The sequence below is a fragment of the Monodelphis domestica genome, chromosome 1 (assembly GCF_027887165.1).
Source record: "Monodelphis domestica isolate mMonDom1 chromosome 1, mMonDom1.pri, whole genome shotgun sequence".
Lineage (NCBI taxonomy): Eukaryota > Metazoa > Chordata > Mammalia > Didelphimorphia > Didelphidae > Monodelphis > Monodelphis domestica.
The window spans coordinates 725,813,663-725,838,806 of NC_077227.1; the positions used below are offsets into that span (position 1 = coordinate 725,813,663).

Below are 25,144 nucleotides of genomic sequence, written 5' to 3' on the forward strand. Positions count from 1 at the left end.
GCCCATTAATTGTTTTTTTTTTTGTCAATGTACCTAGCAATCATTGGTTTTGTTCTCTTTTCCTTTTATCCACAAATTATTCTAATTTAAAAGTTGGTTATGTTTATAAGATCCATTGGAGAGATTAGTCTTCCAAGGGATCTCAAGAGGAAATGTCTAATTGGAAATCTGCCTTTGAACTACATTTCCCAGGAGCCTACTGACTTCCTCTCGTTATGTGCTGACATAGACAGGAGATAAAGTGAGCCTTCTACTGTGATTAGCCCTCTTTCCTTCCTGGGTCTCCACTTTGGTGGAGTGGGCTGTTTGAGCAGGTAGATTAGCCATGGGCTTGTGGTTTTATTTTGTTACCTTTTTTATTCCTTTACTTCTAGTGATTATTAGTAAATCTTATAAAAATATATTATTTAAGATTATCATATATTAATTTTAAATTTTACATTGGTACTCCTAGAGGCCAGGCATACATCCCGCTCCTGTTCCCCATGAGGGATTCATTCAGCAGACATATTCAAATTATGGCTTTGACATGTGTCTGTTTCTTCTGGGGTCTCAGTGTGTTCTATGAAACAAAGGAGTCAGCCCAGGTGACACCTAGCATATATTCAAGATCTAATTCAGTGACCACAGCAGAGGTCCAGAGGCCCCTCTCCTTCCCTGGCTTTGTTTTTATGCTTGAGCTACTCCTTCTGTGGCCACATTGGGCTGGCTCTGGCAGGGGGACTCTGGGGACTCTCCTGCAGATGCCAGGGGTTGCCCATGCCAGGTCTTTAGTCCTCAGACATGACGCATAACTCTCTGACTCCTGAGGCCTGCACTGGGGTGCTTAGAATCCAGGTCTAGCAATAATTCACTTTATATAAGTGTGATGGAAGTCCTGGCTCTTCTGATGGCTGGGTTGGAGCCTGGATTTGGGGTTCAGATGCAGGGGAGAGCTGGGGGAAAAGCAGACACAATAACAGGGGATGAGCAGCCCTGGTGGTGTGGGGTCTTCTGGGAAGGGGAGCCCCTGGGGTAGGACAGCTTGCTGATCCAAGGGAAAAAAACAGAGGAGATCCTAATAGGAACACTGGCTTTATCTTCCTCCCAGATGTCCCCTGTCCTCTCCCTCCTAAGGGAGCTAACAAGAACCCAGACCAAATTCTACCCTACTCTAGTACCTGGATGATGGGGGCCTCTATGCCCTCAGGGCCCCCTCTGCCCCAGTCCAGGAAGTTGTGCCTGCTAAGATCCTCTCTGGCTCACCATTGCCCTTTGGAAGAGCAAGTCCTAGAGGTCAGGGACTGGCTCTGACCAGGTATAGGCAAAGGCTTTCCCTTCCTATCAGGGGGAACAGGGAGGCAAGCATGGAGGCAGACCCAAGTGGAAGATGTTTCTGACTGGGGGAGGGTTTAGTTGGGGGCTCCAATCTGCAGGGAGGACAGGACCCCTGCCTGGGGTTGGGGACCACTGGGGTGGGGAATGACTTCAGGAACCAGGAAGGACATAGAGGGAAAATCTTTGAGAAGAAACTGGGCCCAGGGGCAGCCAGGTGGCTAAGTGGATAGAGAGCCTGGCCTGGAGACCAGGGGTTCTGGGTTCAAATGTGTCCTTAGACACTTCCTAGCCCTTCTGGATCTTCTGGAACCCAGACTGAGGCCTGACAGAGAGAGAAGAGGAGGCTTAAACAAGAAGGTGACTATGGCAGGGGGGGAGCTGGAAGAAGGCAGGGACTTGTGCTGAGGAGGGAGAGGGTCGGGAAGGAGTAAAGGAGGGCAGGAAGCCCCTGCTGGGTGGTGACCCACCCTTGGAACCCTGGGCTAGAACTGGGAGTCCGAAGGCCTGAGAGAAGGTAAGAGAGGGAAAGGGTCCTTGGAGAAGCCAAGGCATTCCTGCTGTGGGAGGGCAGCAGACAGGCTTCTGAGGGCTGGGCCTAGGTGCAACTGCAGGAAAGAGTTCCTCCTGGGCTCCTGGGGGCAGGCCAGGGGCAGGCTCTCTGGTCTAGTGTCCCTTCCTAGGCCTAAAGCCTGGAAGGAGAGTCTAGAATCAAGGGAAACAGCTCATCACAGGTGATGCAGGCCATCCCCAGACCAGACCTGGGTATTCCCTCCTCCAGACCAGTTGGACCCCGGGATAGTAGAGAATTTAGAGTAGCAGCATCTGGGGCCTTGAGGCCAGAAAAGGAAGACTTGTTCAGAGAAAGACACTTTAGTGACTACTAGAGCCAGGGCCTGGAGTCAGAAAGACCCGAGTCCACCCCCAGCATGACCCTGGACAAGTCACTTTACCCTTCTTGCCTCAGTTTACTCCTTTGTAAAATGAGCAGCAGAAGGAAATGGCAAACCAGGCCTGCATCTCTGCCCAGAAAGCCCCAAAGGGGTCAGGAAGAGTCCAACAGGACTGAACAGCCTGACCCACAGCAGCCCTGCAGACAGACACACAGACTCTCCTTTCTCCATCAGGGACTCAGAGGATGGGCTCAGCCACTGCTCCTGGCCTTCTCTGGCCTGAAAAAGGGAAGGAGATGAGTTCCTGGACCTCCCCCAAGCCTCTGAGTTGTCTTTGGTCATTTTGGCTGGGGGCAGGGCTGGAGGAGACCCTCCTCAGCTGACTCAGAGGCCTCAGGCATTAGGGCCCAGAATCCCCAGTTGTGAGAAGCAGAGGAATCAGTCCTGTTTTCCCCCAGACTCATCCTGCATCCTCTTCCTAATTCCCCATCAGGCTCTGATTCTCTGGAGGAAACTGAGATAAACACTGGGAAAGAGTTTGGCCAGGCTCTCCCAGATGAGAAGTGTCTGAGGCCAGATCTTGTGGATTCTGGGTCCAGGACCGCAGCCCCAGAACCACCAGATTCCTCCAGTTGGGGACAGGGTTGGCCTTCCTTTGGGCAACTCTGGGGTCCTCTCGAGCTATAAGGAACAACAGGAGGGTCAGAAAAATCCCTGGAGGAGGGGAACTTGTGGGAGGGAGGCCATAGGCCTGGGCCTAGGCCCTGGCCAGTCAGTGGCTGCCCTGTGCTTCAGTTTTCTTCTCTGTCAGAAGGGGGAAGCCTAGCACCACCTCCCCAGGCCATTGGGAGGATGGATCCATTGATCAATCAAACAGTCAATCAATAGACACTTATTAGGCACCTGCTGTGTGCCAGGCTCCATCCTGAGGTAACTTCCAGGCTAAAGAAGCAGGGCAGGGCTGGAAGGGAAAATGGGAGCGCAAGGGAGAAGACTGCAGCCCCTTAGATGGGGGACCAATTCCTTTATAACTCCTCCCCAACCAAGACTCCAAACCTAGGGATCCAGACAGGAGGACTACATTTCCCAGAGTGCCGAGGTCCTGACTTCCTGCACCTCTTGGGCCACCTCTATACGGAACTCCATTTCCCAGAATACATTTCCTGGCTCCTCCCCAGTATGGCAGCCTCGAGGCATACTGGGATGCTTTTTTGGGGAAGTCTCAAATGGGGGAGGGTGCACATCTGTGCTTCTTGGACCTTTCTCAGGGTGCGAGGGGGAGGAGAGGGCGTCAGTGGCCAGGGGCGGCCCGGGCTCCCTGCTGTGACAGCTGAGATTTTCTGCTCCCTAACTCCCTGAGAAGGGGAAGACCCGTTCCGGCTTGGTGAGTCTGAGCGAAAGAGAATGCGTCTGTGCAACGAGAGAGGAAGGGCAGGGATCGTGAACCCCGGTGTAAATGGGTGTGATGGGCAGAACGACGGCTCTGCAAGTGTCTCTATCTCTTTAGTGTGTGTGTCAAAAGGGGGAATCCTGGCACTACTTCCCCAGGCCGTGGGGAGCCTCGATCCGTTGCTTGAGCAGTCAGATAAGACGTAGACGCTTATTAGACACTTGGTGTGTGCCAGGCTCTAGCTGGAGGCAGTTTGCATTCTAATGAGGCAGCAGTAGAGCTGGGTTGGAAGGAAAAAGGGGGATGGGGGAAGCAGCCTGAGGCCTCCCAGGTGGGGGAGAATTCGTGGATAGCCCCTCCCCCTCAGCGCTCTAAACCCAGGGTCCCAGGCAGAAGGACTCCATTTCCCAGAAGACCTATTTCCTGACTTCAGCCAAGTCCTGGCACCTCCCTCTGGGGAATTCCCAAGGCATGCTGGGAATCTCCTGTGGGCTCCCAGATGTGGTTCTTGGGCCTTTGCTGGGTGAGGGGGGCGAGGGCGGGAGTGGGAGTCAATGCGCAAGCGCGCCCAGGCTCCTTGCTCTGGTATCTTATCTCTGGGGAAGTGGGAAGATCCAGGTGGACCAGTTCCGGGTTACTGAGCCCGGGAGTTGGGGGTGGGGCAGTGGTGTTCACTTGAACTACTAGAGACGGGGAAGGCGGGGGAGGCTCAGAGTGTGTGTCTGTGAGACTCTCCGTCTCATGTGTGTTTCTCAGTGTCTGTCTCTTACTTGAAAAGACTATAGAAAAGGGAGAAATGAGGAAGTGCCAGTGGACTAGGAGCCAAGGCAGGGCTTTGCCCTCACCAGGGGGAGAGAAGGATCCCGGAGCACCTGAGCCTGGAGGCAGCTGGGGGAGAGGTGCAGTCATAGGATGGGGCGGGGCTGGTGTGGTCTGGTCCTAGCCCTTCCCTAAAGGGAACATTCTGGTCCGAAAAGGCCAAAGGGAGCAGCTCCCCTCCTCCCCCTCCCCCAAAAGGATCTTAGTGGGGTAAGGCGACGTGGGATGCGGATGCCCACGTACCATCATGGAAGGGTCTCTGATGTTGGGCAATGAAGAGATGCCAACCCATTCTCCCCAAACCCCACCCGATGCCCTTAGCCACCTCCAGCACCCCGTCCCCCTTTATCCAGTAGCCTCTCTTCCTGGGAGTTTCCTCCCATTCCCCCTTTCTACCCAGTGCAGTTTGTGAATTGAATGAAGCCAAAGATGGTGGCAGACGGGGAGGGAAGCCTCTTCCTGTCCAGTCCAAGGTTATTTCCAAGTCCGATGCTCCCTCTTTCCTCATGTTGGTGGAGTCTTCCCTAAGACCTTGGGAAGGATCCTCCAAGCCCCTCTGAGACCTCACCCATTCTGATTCCCCATAGGTGTACTAAGCGGAAGTCTCCCCACCATGGGGATCCACTCCCTGATGGACCACAGTCTGACCCAGGCAGATTCCCTGGAGCCAGTGGGAATGGCCCCTGGGACCCAGAGATCCCCATCCCAGGTAAGTGTAGTCACACTCCAGTCTTGGCCAAGGTCCCTCCAGCTAGAATCCAGCATGACTGAGACCTCTTGTCTTTCCCAAGCCTCCAAGGGCACCTTCACTGCTTTCCCTCAGTGTGACCTCAAGGGTCAACCCTGGCTGCTCCCACATGCACTGTATTTCTGGGGTTTTTCAGGGCTTTGGTAGCCCCTGCCTGAATGAGCCAGCCCAGGTTCCAGACTGACAGGCACAAGTGCTGTCATTTATTCATCCGCCTTCATCTACCGGCTGTTGATAACCCTGTGTCCCAAGATTCTAAGGATGGCACAGGGACATTGTCTGCTTCTGACCTCCACAACCTGGGCTTTGGACAGGTCAGTGAGGATTGCCAGGGAGGCTTCAGAACTAGTTTGGGATATGTTCTCTCCCAAATTCCCTTCTGACATGTAAGGATAAAACTTATGATTGGACTGAAAGTTTGGTTGCCAGGAATTTAACTACTAATTTAACTACTAAATCCCAATGAATTACTCAAGTCAGAAAGGGATTCATTCAGAGGCCCCAGCAAGGGGGATCCCAGAGGATTAATTTAACAAGGCTTCTAGCCACGAGGCCTCCAAGATGAGCACCCTCTCCAGAGGCTAGTGTCTCCAGAAAGCCAAGGAAAGGGAGTCAGCCTTTCACTCACCCTGTGTCATTCCAAAGGGAAGCAGTCTGCGATCTCAAGCTCCTCCATAGTCAAGTTTCAAGGCGAAGAAACCCTCACAGGATGTAGCCACCAAATTTAAAGGCAGGTCTTTGGGTCACTTCTTGTGCCTTCCTTCCACCTTTACATGCACCAAATGGTCACTTAAAATTGGCTCTGATCTGCCCAGGGTGCAGTCAGTTGTTTCTGATTTGTCACTTGCTAGCACACGTGGGTCACAGACCTTCCTCCCCCACACTTAATCCTTAAGTGGGGGATTATGTACATTTATGGTGGCTAAAAATCTAAAGAATAAGTAGGGTGGAGTTAATATTTTCCCAGACAGCCTCCACACTGGCTGTAGAAGAGCATTAATGTTAAGTGCTGGGGGATTGGAATGTGCAAGACAGGATTGTGCTTCCCCAGTTCAAAGCGCAAAGAGCCTCCCTGGGGCTGGCATCAAGATGGGCGAAGAGCAGAATCAGGGGAGAAAGAGTGGGCTAGCTGAAGAGACCTGCCCCAAGGAGGAGAGCAGGACCCCTGGGTGAGAGCTGGGGAGTGAGTGAGGCAGGGGCCTGGCAGAAGGTGGCATCAGGGAGCATTTCTTGTTCTTGGAAGGCCAGTCAGGGATGGGGCAGCCATCTAAGGTAGGTGAACTCCTGGCTCTGCCCTGCCTGCTTGGTTCTTGCATTTCATCAATGTTTGTTCCTTTCATGCAGAATATTGGAAGGAACATCATTCTGAACTGAAGATCCAGACTTTCATTGTGGGAAGCAAAAGCTGGAGGTAGCACCCACCCCACCTGTAGCAAAGATCCTGTAATATTTAAATTAATGTCCAGCAATTCCAAGTATTAATCTTATAATGTTTATTAATAATCACTTGAAGTAGATGGAATAAAAAGGAAATAGAAGTAAAAAAACCTAATTATTTAACAAAATTTAGACCACATGACTAAGTTCTCCTTGCATATTTGAAAAGCCTGCTTCATCAAAGGCTGGACAGGAATAGAAGAGAGCGAGAGTCAGGGCTACACCAAATTTATAGCCTCCCTATATCAGCATATCTGAGGAGGAGAGTGGGATGCTGGGAATTGTGGTTCTAGGGTACAAATATTAATTACACAATCCCATAGAGATGTTGGGCAGGCTGTTTTGTGGGTGTTTGCCAGATGGGTAGCAAATCATTAACAGGCTATAAGGTACAGAGGAGTTAAAAATAGGTGGCGTGCTATTGCAAATATGAATACTATGGAAACAGGTTTTGAACAGTAATATATGTATAACCCAATGGAATTGCTCCTCAGCTCAGGGAGAGGAGAGGGAAGAGAAAGAACATGAATCATGTAACCATGGAAAAATATTCTAAATAAATAATTTTTAAAATGAATAACAAAACATACACAGACACACACAAAGAAATGGGTGGGTGGTGGTATTTGTCACAGAGGTGTGAACATTTGATCCCAAATCCTCAGTTTAGGACAAGGTTAAGAGAAGAAAATACAATGAATCCTCCAGAGCTGTCAGACTACTTAGGTCAGAGGAACCTCTCTTGGTGACAGTCCTCTGGGAGCCCAGAGTTGGCATAATCTTTACAGGCTCCAGACAAGGTGGTTTCCTGGGTTCTCTCATTAGGCCACTTATTCACTTGCCATTCTCAGTGAGCCTGACTCCTTCCGCAAGGCTGTCAGCTTCCCAAAATGACTACATAGACCTCAAGCTTTTGTTTCTCAAACAGAAGTCTTTGATGTCATGAATTGCTTTAATATTCTAATGCCCCGATCTCCATTCCTGCTAATACTGTCGCCCATAGTCTGCTATTTCTGTTTGATGTCTGGTACATGGTTTCATACCTGGGGCTAACTCTTTCAAAAAATTTTAATTGCAGTGACTTATCTATGGGAGTCTATATGATGAATTGGTTCATGATCAGTGGTATAAAAGCAATAACAGAGGGCAGCTGGGTGGCTCAGTGGATTGAGAGCCAGGCCCAGAGATAGGAGATCCTGGGTTCAAATGTGACCTCAGACACTTCCTAGCTGTGTGACCCTGGGCAAGTCACTTACTCCCCATTGTCTAGCCTTTACTGCTCTTCTGCCTTGGAACCAATACCCAGTATTGATTCCAAGATGGAAGGGTTAGGGTTTAAAATAAATAAATAAATAAATAAAAACAAAAGCAAGGAACAATTCCGTCTTGGTCAGCATACCATGAATCCCTTTAGAGGTGTGTTGATTGGAATTTCTTTATGCAGAGGGCAGTCTTTATGAAATATGTGCAATCCAGGACAAGCATCCTCTTACTAGTACACAGAACTCAACTACAGAATCAATAATAATGTCAGGTTAAATTATTTTGAATTCAAATCCACATTCTCTGCTATCTATGTCATGTTTTGTTCACATTTGTACACATTAATGAATGTCATTTTATGGAATTACATTCTCTGTAGTTTACAAAGAAATGCCCTTCAAATCCAAGTATTTTATGAAGTTTATTAATTATCACTGAACCTTGATATTTATTATGTATTTGAGTTCTGGCTAAGAGGCTTCAAGGCAGAAGAGTGGTAAGGGTAAGTGCCCCCAGCTGGGTAGCTCAAATACATAATAATAATGTCAGGTTACATTATTTTGAATTCAAATCGACATTCTCTGCTATCCATGTCATGTTTTGTTCATCAGTTGATAGAGTGATTGAGCTGCCTTTGGCTGATGCTGAAGTGTTTTGTAGACAGCCTTGGCTTTTGATTATTTTCAAACGTTTTAAAATGGCTTCAGGGAACAGTTTATTAATCAAATGCCCCACTGACTCTGGAACCAAGGACATTCCTAACTTAATACAGTTCTTGAAACTACTACTTGTACATTTCTTCTTATTGGGAGTAATAGAGCACTCCTCAGTTTCATTACACATTAATGAATGTCATTTTGCAGAATTCCTTTTTTTTTTTAAACCCTTACATTATGTCTTGGAGTCAATACTATGCATTGGTTCCAAGGCAGAAGAGCGGTAAGGGTTAGGCAATGGGGGTGAAGTGACTTGCCCAGGGTCACACAGCTGGTAAGTGTCTGAGGCCAGATATTAACCTACGAGCTCCTGTCTCTAGGCCTGGCTCTCAATCCACTGAGCTACCCAGCTGCCCCCTGGAATTCCTTTCTAAAAGAACATTCTCCATGGTTTACCAAGAATTTACCAAGAAATGCCCTTCAAATCCAAATTTTAGGATTTAAATGAACATCCAGCAATCCAAGTATTAATTCTATGAAGTTTATTAATTATCACTTTAAGGAAAAGGAATTAAAAAGGAAATAGAAGTGAAATAAGTGAATATTATTGATGGTAAGGTTTGTAGATTTGTAGATCAAGGTTTGACGCACCACTGAGAGAGTAAGCCCAACAGGCCTGTGTAGGCCCAAAATGCTGTCTGACTCTTTGACCAAGGTAAAAAAAATTAACAAGGTAAGTTTCATTATTATCCACATATAGGAGGACAGGAGGATTTGAAACAAAGGTATCCCCACCTCTAACAATACTGGGTACTCCTCCCCCGAATCTATGTGTTCTTCATAGAACCTCTTTGACTAGGACCCCAACTATATATCTGATCTAACAAATCCTCCCACATAATGTTTGGATAAGTTATAGTGGGTCAGAGTAGAAGGGTTTTGAACTCTTGGTGAGTTCAGCCCTCTCAGGCTTAGGCCCAAGATGGCTTCAGGCTTTTCACACAGACAGTTTTCCTGGGCTCTCAGCAGTTCTCTCCACAGACTTCAGGAAACACAATCAGGACTTGGGAACTCAAGTAGATGATGAAATTAGGAGACAGAGTTGATAAGGTCTCCCAGCAGGATAACAGACCACAGCGCACGTAGGATTTGTCTCCACAGGGAACAGGTCAGTAAACTCCCTTTTGGCTCACACAGATCCAGCACAGGAAGTTACCTCTCTCAACTCTCCCAAGGACAGGATCCATTGGCTCTCAACTGTCTCACTGTGTCTGTTCTTATCTCTTCCGCAGACTCTAGAACAGCATCTATAAAATTCTGTGGCACGAGGCAAAGGCCCTCTTAGCAAGTACTTCCTTTGCTGTCTCTGCAAAATCTCTTCATTCTTTTTCTTTTCTATAGAAGTAAAAAAACCCTAATTATTTAACAAAATTAAGACTATGTGATTAAGTTCTCTTTACCTATTTAATAAGCCCACTCCACCAAAACCCTGACAGGAAGACAACAGAGCAAAAGGCAGGGCTATGCCAAAATTTATATCCTTCCTATTTCAGCACCTAACATGAGAAGGACAGTGGGATGCTGAGAGTTGTCGTTTTAGAGTACAGATCCTAATTACACAAAATATTAGGATGCCCCCCACAGATGTGACAAGGTCTAGAAATTGGTGGATTATTAGGTACCACATCAGTACTGGAAAACTCAGCAGGGTCTCTATTATGGTGAAAAATTATTCATCAGCAGAAAACACAAATAAATTTTCCAAGCTAATAGCTTTATTGGGAAAGGGCCATTCTCATTATAAAGCCAGACTCTGGCCAAATATCTGATAACACAGTGTCGTATTAAAGGCAGAAAATACAATCAGAATTAAGTAGAATGTAAAAAAATATCTCATGGGCAAGTCTTAATGAATGGTGCAAGTACTGAATAAACTGGAAAGTACAAAAATCATCAGAATGGATGGTAACGTCTCATTATGACTGACCTTTCCAAGGCCTCAACCCCTTAAAGGGGTCAAGGTTTAATTGTTTTTGCTGACAATTATTATTTAATGGGAGGAGTCAGCAGTTGGATGACTGATATTCCCCCCAAGAGCAGCCCTCCACCTCCCTGCTAACTGTCTTGTCATACATAGAACAGGGTCTGGTGGGCTTAGTAGAAACTTTTGGCTTATGGGCTTAAGGTGAAAATGCTTGTCAGCAAAATTTGATACCACCCAAAGCTGCATTTTTCTTGGCTAATGCTCATAATTCATAAAAAGCAAACTATATTATTTGACTATTGTTTCAAAATTAGTGATTGTGGTTTAAAAATAATCATAAAGGCTAATATTAGTGGAAGATGCAAAATCTTTAACCTCATATTGCAAATCTTACCAATCATAGTTTAGAACAGAGAATTTTTCAAGAATCACACCCATGGAAGTGGTTTCATTCTACAAGTTTTATTTGATTTTCTTTTTGTTAGAACTCATCCTAAAATAAGGATTAATTATTAAAAATAATTGTCCTGAAAATCCCTTCTAGATTCTGTTATCCTTAATTATTTTTTATTTTTTAAAACCTTACCTTCCAACTTGTAATCAATACTGTGTATTGGTTCTAAAGCAGAAGAGAGGTAAGGGCTAGACAATGGGGGTCCAGTGACTTGCCCAGGGTCACAAAGCTAGGAAGTATCTGAGGCCAGATTTGAACCCAAGACCTCCCATCTCTGGGCATGGCTCTCAATCCACTGAGCCACCCAGTTGTCCCCTCTTTATTATCCTTTAATTGAAAATTTCATTGAAAAGAAATTAGTATTTTCATACACTCTGAAACTCCTTAAGAACTTCTTTCAAATGCTTAATTGTAAGATCTTGTCAGCTCCTGCTTGCAAATTGTTTAGCCTTCCCAGGCATTATAAAAGCTTTTGTGATTTAAGATTTAATTTTCATCTGTGGGATTTTGATTTTGCAACCTCAAGGATTTCTTTTTTCCTGTTTTTTTAAAAATAAGTTTATTCATAATTACTTTCTTTATCAATAATTATCCCTAAGTATGATGAGTCTGTGATTAGATTTTAGATTTGTCATCATCTTTCTTGGGTTAGTACTTTGTTCAAATTTCTATTTTGATGTAATTAAGAAATAAGTTCTTCTGTTAATTATCTTTGGATGTATTATACTGTCACTTTGATTATGGCACATTTTCTGTACGTTTTACCATAGTTTCAACATGCTCCTATTTACTCTTATTTGAAACACCAATCTCATCAAGACAAGAGAGGAGAAAAATATATGTGAGTCTGAGCCAAAAAGAGATTGAAATGATAGTTTCTTCATATGGTACAATTTGTAATTTGAATGAAACACCCGTTAAAGAAGAAATTAACTCTATCTTTTAATGGTTTAAGAATGAAATGTAAAAAGGTGGGTGAAAGGTAAAGTCTTTGAAACTATTATAATTTCTTCCTTTGTAAGGATCTTAACTTTTTGATGTAGTGTGTTATACCTACCCGGAGAGGTCTCTTGTTTTAGTATTGTGTGGGATAGGTTATCCTTTTAAAAGTTTGAAGGTATTAAAAAAAAAAAATATATATATATATATATATATATATATATATATGTAGCCTGAGGTTCAAATAATTTGACTCTTAATGTATTATGAAAATCCAAGTCTCTAACTGATTTTTTTCTTAAGAAAGGCTTATCCTATGGAATAGCTAGTTTATTTAAGAATAATGTAAAATTTACAGATTTCTTTTGAAGTACTGAGGCAATTTTATCAAATGAATGACTTTAAACTTTCCTGAAAGGCAAACTATTTCTAGAGCTCATGAATCATAACCACTAATACACTTGGATATGGTCCAGCAGACCTACTTAAATTTTCTCTCCTGAGAAGGAATAGAAAACACAGGCATAGAAAAATTCCACCCAACTCTGGTGAAGAAACAAGTTCACCAAATTAAACTCTGTTGGAGATGCAAGCCCACTTCACTGGGTCTCTTTCTATGATCCTACACATGACTCACTAGAAATGATAAAGAAAAGGTCAGTAATCACAATATACACTGATAAGAGAAGTCTTAAAGCAAAATAGGTTTTGGAAAAAATCTCCCCATGAGAACCTCAGCTCAAAATGCAATGTGTAATGAAGAGTCAGAAAACACCTGCTGAGCATCCCCAGACCTTTTTTCTAAGGGATCTCAGAATCCTGAATCCTTTCCTTAATCCCCTGAGACTGACAAACTGCAAGAAATAAAAAAGTCTCTGCCATAATTTTCAGGTGAAGATCTAAACTTTTAATTGTTGTAAATTAAAGTCAGAGATGTCACCACACCCAGGCTGTAGCAAAGATCCTATTTAGATGTACAACTGTGTTTTATGGTCTTTGATAAATAATTAGCATAAGCCATTAACAAAGCAGAGGGTACATAGGCTGTTAAGAAACATGTAGTGGTGTTTTATAACAAAGACGTTGTAAAAATTAAATTTGTATCTCTAATAAAAAATATTATATTTTATGAGGTTTATTAAGGATCATTAGAAATCGAGGAATAAAGAGGTGACAAAATAAAAACCATGTGCCCATGTCTGATTAGCCCATTTAAAATCCCGGCGCTTAGCTTACCCCCATACTTACTGCATCATTGCAAAGGAAGAGAGCATGTGGGAAGCCTTACTGCCAGTTAAATACCAATAACATGATCTCGCCAACATGTAGACACAGGAGAGATTATAGGGACTTCTGGGAATTACCAAGGACCTCTGGGGAATGAAGTCTTAAGATTCGAAATCTCCATTCATACATTCTCCCCCTGAGACCCGTAGAAGACTAGTCTCTCCAGTGGGTCTTATAAACATACCAGCTATGAAATTACAATAATTTAAGGACAAGAGGAAAAGAGAACAAAACCAATAATTGCTAGGCGCATTGACCAAAAGCCAGTTAGGGGGCAGTCCCCTTCGGCATAAGAGAATACATACAAAACAAATGCATTTAAACCCTACACAGTTCAAATCACCACATCCCTGAGTTCACTGGACCTTCTGGTACAGCTTGTGGTCTGTGCAGGCATCTTAATGGTGTCTTCTCCAAACAGTTCACTTTCTGGATTTGTAGAGGTAGCATGTTTCTTAACTTAAAGTTACTCTCAAAAGGAATTTACACTTTGCAATTTAAAATAATAATAATAATTACACATACTCCCCTGAAGAGGGTGATTGAAAAACACAGGGATCACTCAGGGATGCATGGCTGAGTTATGAGGTGTATGAATCAATTGGCAAGAGAAATAAAAAATATTTTAAAAAAGATAACTTCTGGATGAAATGTAGACTATCAAAGTCCTTATGTGTAAAAATTCTGAGTAAAAGAAAAACAAATCTATAACAGGTCCTTGAATCAGGGCCCAACTAAAATGATTTAAGCAATTACATATTTACCCAGTCAGTAGCCAGGACTATAGAAAGTCTGCCACACCATGAAAGACAGAAAAGGAACTAAATTATAGGAGCCATATTTAAGATACTTTGTAGAATGTGGGACAAGGAAGACCTGCCTTTAACACATGTTAAACAGCTGCAACCTCAAACCCCAAACAAGGTCAAGTCCTCTTTTCTTGTCTTGAAGTTTTTGGCATCATTTTTATAGTCTAAAGGTTTTTGGGTATGAATTTACATGATAGCAAATATATTTTAAACTTATATTACAGCAAATTAAAAAAAGATAAAGAAAATCTCTATACTGGTGACATGTGCTTCAAATACAAAAAGGAGAGAATAAAACTGAAATAGTATATTGCACATGCAAGAAAAAAACAATAATAATAGATTTTTTAAAATAAAAAAATATATAGCTTATAATCAGTGACACACTGTGTCAGCCATGTGCGAGTACAAAATGATTTTCAGAATAAAACAGTAACACAGTAGATAATGCACATTCAAAGAAGTACCAAAGTCCCCAAAATTCACAATAGACCAGTTAATTACAATAGGAAACAAACCCACTATCATATTTTATATGAGTCTGCTGGATGACATTTAAAGGAAATGGATACTTGTCAAGTTTTTCAGGTCTAGCAATGTTTCAACTTTGAGATATTTTTTAAAAAATCTATTACTGCCATCATTACAAAAACGTGGCAGAGGAGTCTAGAAAAATCAAAACCTCTATACTGTTGATGTTGGGTTTAAAAATATCACCAAGAACCTGGAGATCATTCTGGTGAAAGGGTAAAGTGAGGTAAGGAGTTACAAATGAGAGATGCCCCTCTTTTGGGAGTCATCTAGGGATACCATGCCCTGGGATCAACTTCCCAACTCCTTTGGTATGAGACTGTAATGTCCCATTGGGAGGTGGGGATTATAATTGTACTTCACTTCAGCTACTAAAATGGATCCTACTTCCTTTTAGAGGCAGGCAAAATGATCAGTTGAAAAAAATTCTAAAATTCATTGTTTGAAGACCCCTTAAAATCAATTTGATATATTTAGCTCATTAAATTTTCCAAAGGTTGTTATACAATTGTAACCAGTTTTTGATGAAGTCCATCCATCCTCTATGTGACAATTTACAAAGTCAAAAATAGAAAAACTGTTTTTATGTGTGCTTACTCAATAATATTTGTTCATTATAGTTATAGGGGGAAAGCAACAGAATATAACAGTAGTTAAAACTCAGTACATTAAAATGATTCAGTGTAACAGAATAGTATTGAATACATTAATATATGAACTTAAAACCACAAAATTAAATCTTAAAACAATCAGCAAAATACAATAAAATACAGAGACTTTTATAAAATATTGGAGTCTGAAAAGTCTTAAAAATATAACCTCCAGTTTCTTTAAAGTTTGTTGTTTTTTTTTTAATCCGTTGAGATTTCCTTTTGTCAGTACTGTGGAATCTCCCATAACAAGGGAGAACATGGGTTTTAGGAATCTCAAACTGGGCAGGCCCAAATGGCAACGAGTTGCAGGGAGATGAATTTCTCCCCTGAATCTCAGGTAAGATGAGTAAAAGAATCAGCGCACTCATGAAAAAACATCTTAAGGCTGGAAACTGTTTGAAATAGGCAATGCACTGCTCTCTCATAGAATACGCCATGCTTGTAATCAACTTCCTGTTTAGAAAAGTCTTTTCCTTCTCCTTTTCTTCCCCCCTGAGGTCCCCTGCCATGTGTTGCCTAAGGAAAGAACACCCCAGTTTTTACCAGTTGGTTTGTGATTCCGAAGACACAGTGGCAGCCACCAGCAGCCTGGGTTCTGGGGCTGGGGCTGAGCCTGGGATTGGATGAGTTATCTGGGTCGGAGGCCGGAGATCAGGAGTAGACTTGCTGGGGCCTGAGGCTGGGGCTGGGGCCTGGTGAGCAATATGTGTCAAGGTCAGAAGTGGATGGTTGGAGGCAGGAGCTGGCAGCAGGAGCGAGCTGAATCAGGAGAATTGGCTTTGCGAGGGTGGGTGGGTGGGGTGGGTGAAAAGCCTTGGAAGAAGAAATGTGACTTCAAAAAAATTATCTAGGCTATCATAAAAAAAAAAATTGAGAAATTCTTGTCCAACTTGTGGTTGCCAAAACTGTAAACATTAAATTTATATCTCTGATAATAAAAATATATTTTGAGGTTTATTAAGGATCATTAGCAATCAAGGAATAAAGAGGATACAAAATAAAAAACACGTGCCCACAGCTGGTTATCCCATTTAAAATCCCCGCACTTAGCTTACCCCCATACTTGCTGCATCATTGCAAAGGAAGAGAGCACATGGGAGGAATTCCTGCCAGTTAAATATCAATAACATGATCTCCGCTAACATGGGAAACAAAGGAGAGATTATAGGGAATTCTGGGAAATACCAAGGACTTCTGGGGAATTAAGTCTGAGGTTCAAAATCTCCATTTAAACAGTTTGGAACATTTGATAGAAAGTCCTAATTTCAGAAGAAGGTTAAGAGAAGAGAATTTAATTAGTTCTATAGAGCTATCATAATTCTTAGGTCAAAGTAATCTTTCTTTGCCACAGTGATGTGAAGAGCTTATAGTTGGCATAAATCAAGATCAAACAATACCTGAACATGCCAAGGTTGTTTTTTCTATGATTCCATCAGACCAGCTGTACACTCACTATTCCTAATGAACCCAACTCCTCCTGCATGAGATTCAGCTTCCCTAGACAACTACACAGACCTAAAGTTTTTATTCTTCCAATACCAGTCTTTGGTACATTTAATTGCTATAATATTCTCATTCACCAAACTAGATCTCTTCCAATACTCTGGACAATATTCTATTTGTTTTATAAAAACAATCAGTGGAATAACTGTGTCTAACTTTTAAAAATTATTGTTGTAGTTACTTAAAGGATTACATGTGATCATTTGGATCAAGGTCACTAATATAAAAGCAATAAAACAATTTCTCTTTCAATAAGTATAAGGTAAATTGTAGGAAATGAAACAAAGACGATGGGTCAGTGAAGGTATCTTGTAGATGAGATTTTTGTCCAAACCTGAAAGAGACTAGTGGAGACAGAAGTGAAGGCTGAGGGAGGAGTCAGAGGAGCCCAGTTAAATGAAAGGTCAGCAGATGGAGAGTCATATGTGAGGAACAGGCAAGAGCCCAGTGTCACTGGATTTAAGGAATATAGAAAGGAAAAGGGGGACAGGGAGGAGGATTGATGGAGAGCTCTCAGGGTGACACCTTGTAGGTGGCTCCTCAAATAGAAATACCAAGCCATAGTGTGGGAGGAATCTAGACTGAAGAGGGCTCATTCTGATGGCAGTGGAATTCCAGATAATAGAGGGAAGAGCTTGGGGTTGAGAGGCAGGCAGGGTCCTGAAGTCCTGACCTTGGATTTCTAGATTTTATTGAGGGTCTGGGGAATTGTGTCGTCCTATACTTGGAAACTCTCAGACTATTCCTCCCCTGAGTTTCCCGGAGGTATTTGTAAAGATAATTTTAGCTTTGTGACTTGAAATCTAAATAACTGGTCACCAGGGAAAATTCCCAAATAATAAAATACCCAAGTCAGCTGGGAATTATGGTGATTTTAATTAATATAGAGAAGAAATTAAGGAAAAGAGAGAGAGAAAGAATTAATTTACACTGCTCTGGCTCAGGCTGAGCCAGGCAGTAGTTAAAGGCCATGGCCAAAGTGGCCTGCCTGAGCCTAAGGGAAAGGGATTCAGTCTTATCACTCACCACAAGACCCTCTCTAAGGAAGCTGTCTGAGTGAGATCTTCCAGGCTGAGATCCAGTCCTGAACTGAACTCCGAATCCAATTGTACTCCGAACTGAATTCCATTGCCCAAACTGATTTTTTTAGCCTCCTTTTAAAGAAATTTTCTCTTATGTCATCTCCCCTAAATTTTCAAGTCTACCAATCACAGTAGACACTTTTTCCAGGACTGCCTATTCTTTAGTTCTCCCCTTCTTTGCTTAGATTTTCTCCAGGACTATCCACTCTTTAGTTCTCACTTTCTCTGGTTAGATTATATCTTCCGAGGTACTTCATACTTCTTTGTTAAGCTTACCTTTTGTGAGTTACTTGACCTTTTTGTGATTAATTTAACTGTTATAGGTATTTAACACCCTTTTGTATTCGATCTAAAAATAGACTTAGCTTAAGTTCTAGCTTCACTATAAGGTATGAGTTAAGTACCGTCATTGTTCAATCAGGAGTTTACAACTTTATCTTCCCCTAAACTATGTCTAATTAGGGTGGAGTAGTTTCCAAGTTCACAATACATCCCTGATTCTGTTAGACCAATATCTCCATTGTTACAATAAGGATATAGCTAAATCAAATCTTCTAAAGTACAGTCTGAGTAGTTTTTAAAAATTCACACATTCCAGCCTCAAAAGTAGAGAATCTGTTAGGTGTAAAGGTTAAAATTATGGTTGAGACTGAATGTAATAATTATTTGGTTGCCAAGGATTTTATTTATAAAATCCTAATGAAACACCCAAGTCAGCTGGAAATTTTATGGTGATTTAATTGATAGTAGATGAGATTAAGGAGAAGGAAGAAGGAAGGGAGTAGGTTTTCTCCCCCCCCCCCCAACTAGTACTGAGTGGGGAGATTAGGAGATAAGGTTTTGGAGGATGAAGGAGGAAGGAGTCAGCTTGAACCCCAAAAAGGAAAGGGCTAAGCCAAGATACCTGAACCTGAAATCAGCTCCAGGGTAAACTCACCACCAAACCCAGACAAAATAACTGCCACCACTCCAAGATTGTTGGAACGTCTAGCAAGCTGCTAGCCAGTCGCCTCTCCAGGGAAAGAGGAAGAGAGAGGAAGTGACGTGCCTTATATAGACGGTTTTACGTCACTTTCCTGCATCTCATCTGTACTGTAGCAGTTAAAATTAGTTTTCTCTGCTAGAAGTATTATATTTTTATAAGGTTTATTAAGATAAAAAATATAAAGAAAATACAAAATAAGAAAGCATGTGCCTAGGAGGACTGAATGGCCCATTCACTTACACTACATCATGAGAGACGTGTGTCCCTGGAAGCGCAAGCAGGAAGAGAGAGTGAGAAGAAGGCGGAGTCCATTTAAAAACCCCTCTTTTCTCACAGCCCAGGTGATGACCTCACCTGGGATCATGGGGAACTTTGGGAGCTGCCAAGAACTCCTGGGAATTGAAGTCTGGGGTTCAAATCTCCATTTTTACAGTACCAATGATGGCTTAGCTTGACTAAGGACAGGCCAGGGGTCTGTCCGCTTTTTCTGCACATGTCTGTCGAAGGCCATTTCCTCAGATAATTAAATCTTGGGTTTGGTGCAGATCTTCCTAATCTTGTCAAACTAAGGAGGGTGGAGAAATACAGGGTTTCCAAGACCTGATTCTGTTAGTCCAAGTATCTCTATTGTTATTTATTAGGAAATACTAAATCAGATCTTCTAATGTACCGTCTGATTAGGGTGGAATAGTTTTAAAATTCACATAGGAAGAGGTGAAATGGAAGAATATCCATATAGCCTGGGTTTTCCATGGAGCTGGTTGTAAAAGGAGAAGAGCCCTTCCAGGTAGCATATTATTGTTACATGTGGCCATTTCCTTGTTATTCCTCAGTCTGCCTCTTTTCTCTTGATCCCTCGGTTTCCATAAACAAAATGTTTTTGAAAGTTAATTGTAATTGTGATGGTTTTGTGGAATAAATTTCCCTTTTACCTTATGAAGGTCAAAACTCCAGACTTGTCTCCTTCTCCCCAGGTTATGAAACTAGGGGGTAACCTTCCTTCTTCTGTTAAGCTAAATGGATTAAGGGTATTACTGAAACCCATAATGAACCTTGACCCATTTTGAGAGTATGGTAGGCAAGCCAGAAGGCTGGGAAAGTTTAGACTGACACCTTCCTTAGATGGATAAAGGACCTCCTTCTCCTGTGATAAAGTAATGAGAGAGGAGTTGAAGTCTCCTAATTCCCCCTTCTCAATGATTATTTATGAATCTGAGAATTCAGGGGATGTCCAAGAGAGGGACTGAGAGGTGAGATCACAAGGGAAATATATATCTATAAAGTGAGAGAGTGATAAGGACAAGAGACTTGTTCTAGAGGAGAAAACTATCTTTTTTTCTTTCTTTTAGATTATAGAGAAAGTGAACTAACCACATCGAATGACCAGTTCAATGGACAAATTTAAAATGAATCTATTCTGTCTCTCAAGAATTCCAATCATTACACTGTCATGTTTCTTATGAATTAGCTCAATCCCCAATTTCAGTTAATTAAACATATTTTTAAAAGATGTACACCCCTCCTTTCCTCATCATAGTTATTCTTTTTGTGTTACTAAATGTAAAATCACTGAATATATTCCAGTAAGAAATGACATTCCTTATAAAGCAAAAAAAAGATTTTCACTATAGCATGTCATACCCAGTGGTTCCCCATATTCTCGATATAACATGAGACCTCTCTTCTTTATATAGCTAGAATCAGAGTCTGATCCCTTACAACTCTTTGGAATCCTCTTGATGCTTTCATCTCGATAAGAGTATTTCAGCCTTTTAGGAAAAGAAGTAGAGAATTCCTTTTTCTTTGTTTTCTCCTCATTAATCATTGGTAATATTTTCCCCCAGAATACATAGTACTTGCTACCTTCTCAGAAATCTTCAAAAACATGTTCTTACCAGATCAATTCTGATCTTTGTGATGAGGAATTTCAGCTCACTTTCTCTCTTTCTACTCCAAAGCATCTCCTACCTCATTCAGAAAATAGGTATCATCTCCCTGATTCTACAAGTGAAAACATTTCACCATTAGACACTTCTCCAGGTTTTAGTCTTCCCACATTCTCACTTCAGACACAAAATGCCTTTGTCAGTATTCCCCTGATCTCTGAATGACTGTTCCCCAGGGCTGGCTCTGACACTCCTATGGGTTAGAAGTTTGGGGAAAATCCCTTGTATGCTTCAGTTTCCTCCATTTAGTTCATGAGGACTAAACTGGATGAATTTTGAAGGCTCACCTCTAAATCTCATGACCCTTTCTGTTTTAGGGGTTAATAACATTCAAGGATGTGGCTGTGAACTTCAACCAGGAGGAATGGTGCCTGTTGGACCATTCTCAGAAAGAGCTGTATGTGGAGATTATACTGGAGAATGTGCAGAATCTCCTTTCTGTGGGTAAGGACCATTTTCTCTCTTAACTCTGAATGTACCATTAAGGGAATGTCTTCATCCTATAGCAAATATCCAGGTTTTTGAGACTTTGTCAATGATTAAAAGAGCAAAAGTTCTGATCTCTGCCAAGTGTTGTCCTCTTTACCTGCTTTTCATTTAAAAAAATATCTTTAAATAATGTGATTGGAAGCTGGGTCTTTCCTTTTCCTCCTGAAATTGTCTCTCTTCTCTTTTAGGTACCTTCAGATGAAAACTTAGAGTGTTACAGATTTACATTTCTGAAGCTAATCTCAGAAGTAGTAGGCTAGCCTCTAATTAGACCTGAATTTTATATGCAATTTCTCTATTAATAAACAGGCAGCTTTTCCTTGAAAAATGGGCATTGAAGGGAATCTTGTACCTGCCAAAGCAACCCCTTCCCATTTTGGATGTTTCTGGTCTTTTGAAAGATTTTCTTGTTAAAAAGTATTAAATGCGGGATGTTGAGCCTATTTGGCAGCATATGACAAATGGTCAATGGTCAATAAGAAGTTTTCAGATGAAGAAAACCAACCTCTCAATAATCATGAGAAAAAATGTTCAAAATCCATCTTGATAAGAGAAGTAAATGAACTCTTAGGTATTACCTCACACTTCTTAAATTGGGTGATGTGACAGTGAGGAAAGTGACAAAGGTTGTAGAGGACTTGGCAAAATTGGGCAACTTAATCCATTGCTCTTGGAGTTGTGAATTTATCAGTCCATTCTGTAGAGCAAATTGGAATTATTCCCAAAAGGCTATAAAACACCAAGTGCCTTTTGATCCAATAATACCACTCTTAGGACTGTACCCTGTGAATCTTTAAAATCTCTCAGACTCTACCTTAGAAGGTTAAGGTTAAGGTTATTCCCCATTTAAACAATGGAGGTACTTGATCAGGAATGTATTGGGAACTTTAAAATTACTCCACCCATACTTGGGCATACTTTAGGGGAAGATAAAGTTGTAAAACTCCTTACTGAACAATAAAAAAGTACTCAACCTATACTTATAGTGAGGCCAAACCCTTAAGCTAGGTCTATATTTAGATATAATACAAAAGGGTGTTAAGAACCTATGAAGATCAAATTAATCACTAAAAGGTCAGGCAACTTAGCAAAGGGCAAGCTTAACAAAAAAGGTGTGAAGTTTAGTCTACCCAGAGAAGTTGAGAACTAAAGAAAATGTGAATTAAGAATGGTCAGTCCTGTGAAAACGTCTACTGTGATTGGTAGATGTGAAAACTTAGGGGAGGTGACATAGGAGAAAATTCTCTTTAAAAGGAGGTCAGAAGGCCTCTGAACTTGGTTCAGCTTTGGAGCTGAATTGTGGAGGTCAGGAGTCAGAGGAGGCTGCTGGGGCTCTCTCTTGGTGACTGAACTTAGGTCAGCTTCCTGAGCTAAACTGGAGGGTCTCTCTGAACACTAGTGTTTTGTCTGGGACAATCTTTTGGTGAGTGATTAAAGACTGACTTAGTTTTCTCTCTTAAGGAGAAAGGCCTAGGCCATTGACCTAGACCCAAGCCCTTTTCCTATTATTTACTCTTACTCTGCCTCTCACCCTTTCTTTAATTCCTTAATTTGTATTAATTAAAATCTCCATAAAACCCAGCTGACTTGGGTATTTCATATTTGGAAATTTTTCCCATGGCGACCACTTATTTTTGATATAAAATCAAGACACTAAAAATTATCTTTACAGTTTTGGCAATTCAATGTCTTGAAACCCACATTTTCGCAGTAACAGTTTTTGGCAACCACTCTTTTGTCTGTAACAACCCCAAAGAGAGTAGAAAAAAGGGGAAAAACCCTACTTGAATGAAAATATTTGTAACTGCTCTTTTGGTAGCAGAGCATTACAAATTGAAGAGATGTCTTATCAGTTGACAAATGGCTGAAGAAATTGTGTTAAATGGTGGTGATGGAATACTATTGTAAGAAAAGATGAACAGGATGATTTCAGAAAGATCTGGAAAGACCTTTATGAACTGATAAGCAGAACCAGGAGAATATTATACACAATAAAAATAATATTGTGGAATGATTAGCTGTGATAGACTTTAGTATTCTTGGCATTACAATGTTCCATATAATTCTGAATGACTTATGACAAAGAATGCTATGCACCTCCACAGAAAGAATTTTTGGAGTTTGAAGGCAGATAAAAGCATATAATTTTTTGCTTCTTTTTTTGGGGTTTTTGTTTTGAGGTTGTGGTTTTATACAATTATTCCTTACAACAATAAGCAATATGGAAATAATGGCCTAGGCCTGAGCCTAAGGGAGAGTGAATCAGTCTTTATCACTCACCACAAGACAGTCTCCAAGCTGGGTTCTTTCACTCTGAACCGAAATTACTCTCCAAACTGAATTCAGTTGTCCCTGAACTGTTCCTTTGCCTCCTTTTAAAGAGATTTTTCTCTTATGTCACCTCCCCTAAATTTTCACATCTACCAATCACAGTCAACACTTTTTTCCAGGACTGCCCATTCTTAGTTTTCAACTTCTTTGGTTTTCACCTTCTCTGATTAGATTAAATCTTCTGAGTACTAAACATCTCTTTGTTAAGCTTGCCTTTTGTAAGTTACTTGACCTTTTTAGGTACTAATTTAACCTTTACACGTACTTAACACCTTTTTGTATTAGATCTAAAAATAGACTTGGCTTAAGGTTCTAGATTTACTATAAGGTATGAGTTAGGGACTTTCATTGTTCAATCAGGAGTTTACAACTTTATCTTCCCCTAAGGCACTGTCTGAGTAGGGTGGAGTAATTTTAAAAGTTCCCAATACATTCTTGATTCTTGTTAGACCAAGTATCTCCATTGTTACAATAAAATCTTCTAAAGAACAGTCTGAATAGTTTTTAAGATTCACAATACTCTTATTGCCCTCAATTCATAGTTGAGGTAAGTTAGGCAAACAGTGGTTAAATAACTTGCCAGGGGCACCCATTTACCATCTTTATGAAGCTGTATTGAATTTATTTTTCTGACTCCACATTCTGACCTCTTACCCCTTCCCTACCAGCTGCCTTTAATTTCTAGATAATAGAGGTTGTGGAATGTGCCTATCCTTCTGTTAAAAGTGGAAAATAAGGATGGAATTTTCAGATATTAAATGGCTTCCATGGTCTCTGCCCTTCTGCAAATATTCCAACAATGAATACCACAGAAACCATCCTTTAGGCCTTGCTTGCATACCCCTTTTCCATTAAGAGGACTCATTTTATTTTCTCTCCTGATCCCTTTTTTCTTCCTTATTCCCAGGACTTCCCGTGCCTAGAGAAGATTTTCTCACTTGTTTTCAGCAAGGGGAAGCATGGTGCCTGTTAGAGCAAAAAGGCCCAAGGAGCTCCTATCCAGGTGAGTGAGGTGAAAGCAGGTGCATGAGTGTTGTTATCCCAAAGGACTTTTATCTATTTTAGTGTAGGTAGTATAAGACTTTGTGGCTGGCAGAACAATGTTGAATTGTGCTATTCATTTCCTCAGAGATGGATGATGGACTCAGTGTAGAGTTCTGTTGGTGAACCTCTGGCACATGTGTGCCAGAGGGGGCTGCTCTCCTTCCCCTTTCCCCTCACCTGGGGACATTTCTTACTTCACCTGCCCCTCTGCCCTGCAGTCCTGTGGGACTACTTTCTCCCTGCCATGTCTGTGGTAAGGGGTTGGCTCACATGCAGTATGAGTTACAGTTGGTGTACTCAGTCTAAAGGTTTTGCCATTGCTAGTATAGAGTATGTGACATAATATATGATAGATTTTAAAATAGGATGGATATTTAGTATATCTGCATTAAATTGCATGCTATCTTTGCATCTATAGAGAAAAGAAAAATTATTTCCACATTGAACATTATTGAATTAGACTTAAAAAGAGTGAAGCTATTTCTCAGCTGAACATATAAAATTTATCAAGAATAACCATGTGAGAGAGCAGCTGGGTTGTTTGGTGGATTGAGAGCCAGACCTAGAGACTAGAGGTCCTAGGTTCC

General features: G+C 41.6%; 1 protein-coding gene across 5 annotated transcripts in view; it reads left to right on the forward strand.

Moving 5' to 3' along the window:
• The window catches only part of LOC100030288 (zinc finger protein 420-like), a 94,140-nt gene that overhangs the window by 48,945 nt on the left and 20,051 nt on the right, over positions 1-25,144 (forward strand). For 3 of the 5 annotated variants that reach the window (XM_056813482.1, XM_056813485.1, XM_056813481.1), the window contains exons 5-7: positions 5,004-5,125; positions 21,011-21,137; positions 24,421-24,516. In XM_056813482.1, the coding sequence (XP_056669460.1) occupies positions 5,004-5,125; positions 21,011-21,137; positions 24,421-24,516 (345 nt within the window). Of the gene's footprint in view, positions 1-3,361; positions 3,592-4,256; positions 4,497-5,003; positions 5,126-21,010; positions 21,138-24,420; positions 24,517-25,144 lie in introns of those variants that run through there. The other 2 variants (XM_016428150.2, XM_016428148.2) reach the window with 2 other exon arrangements.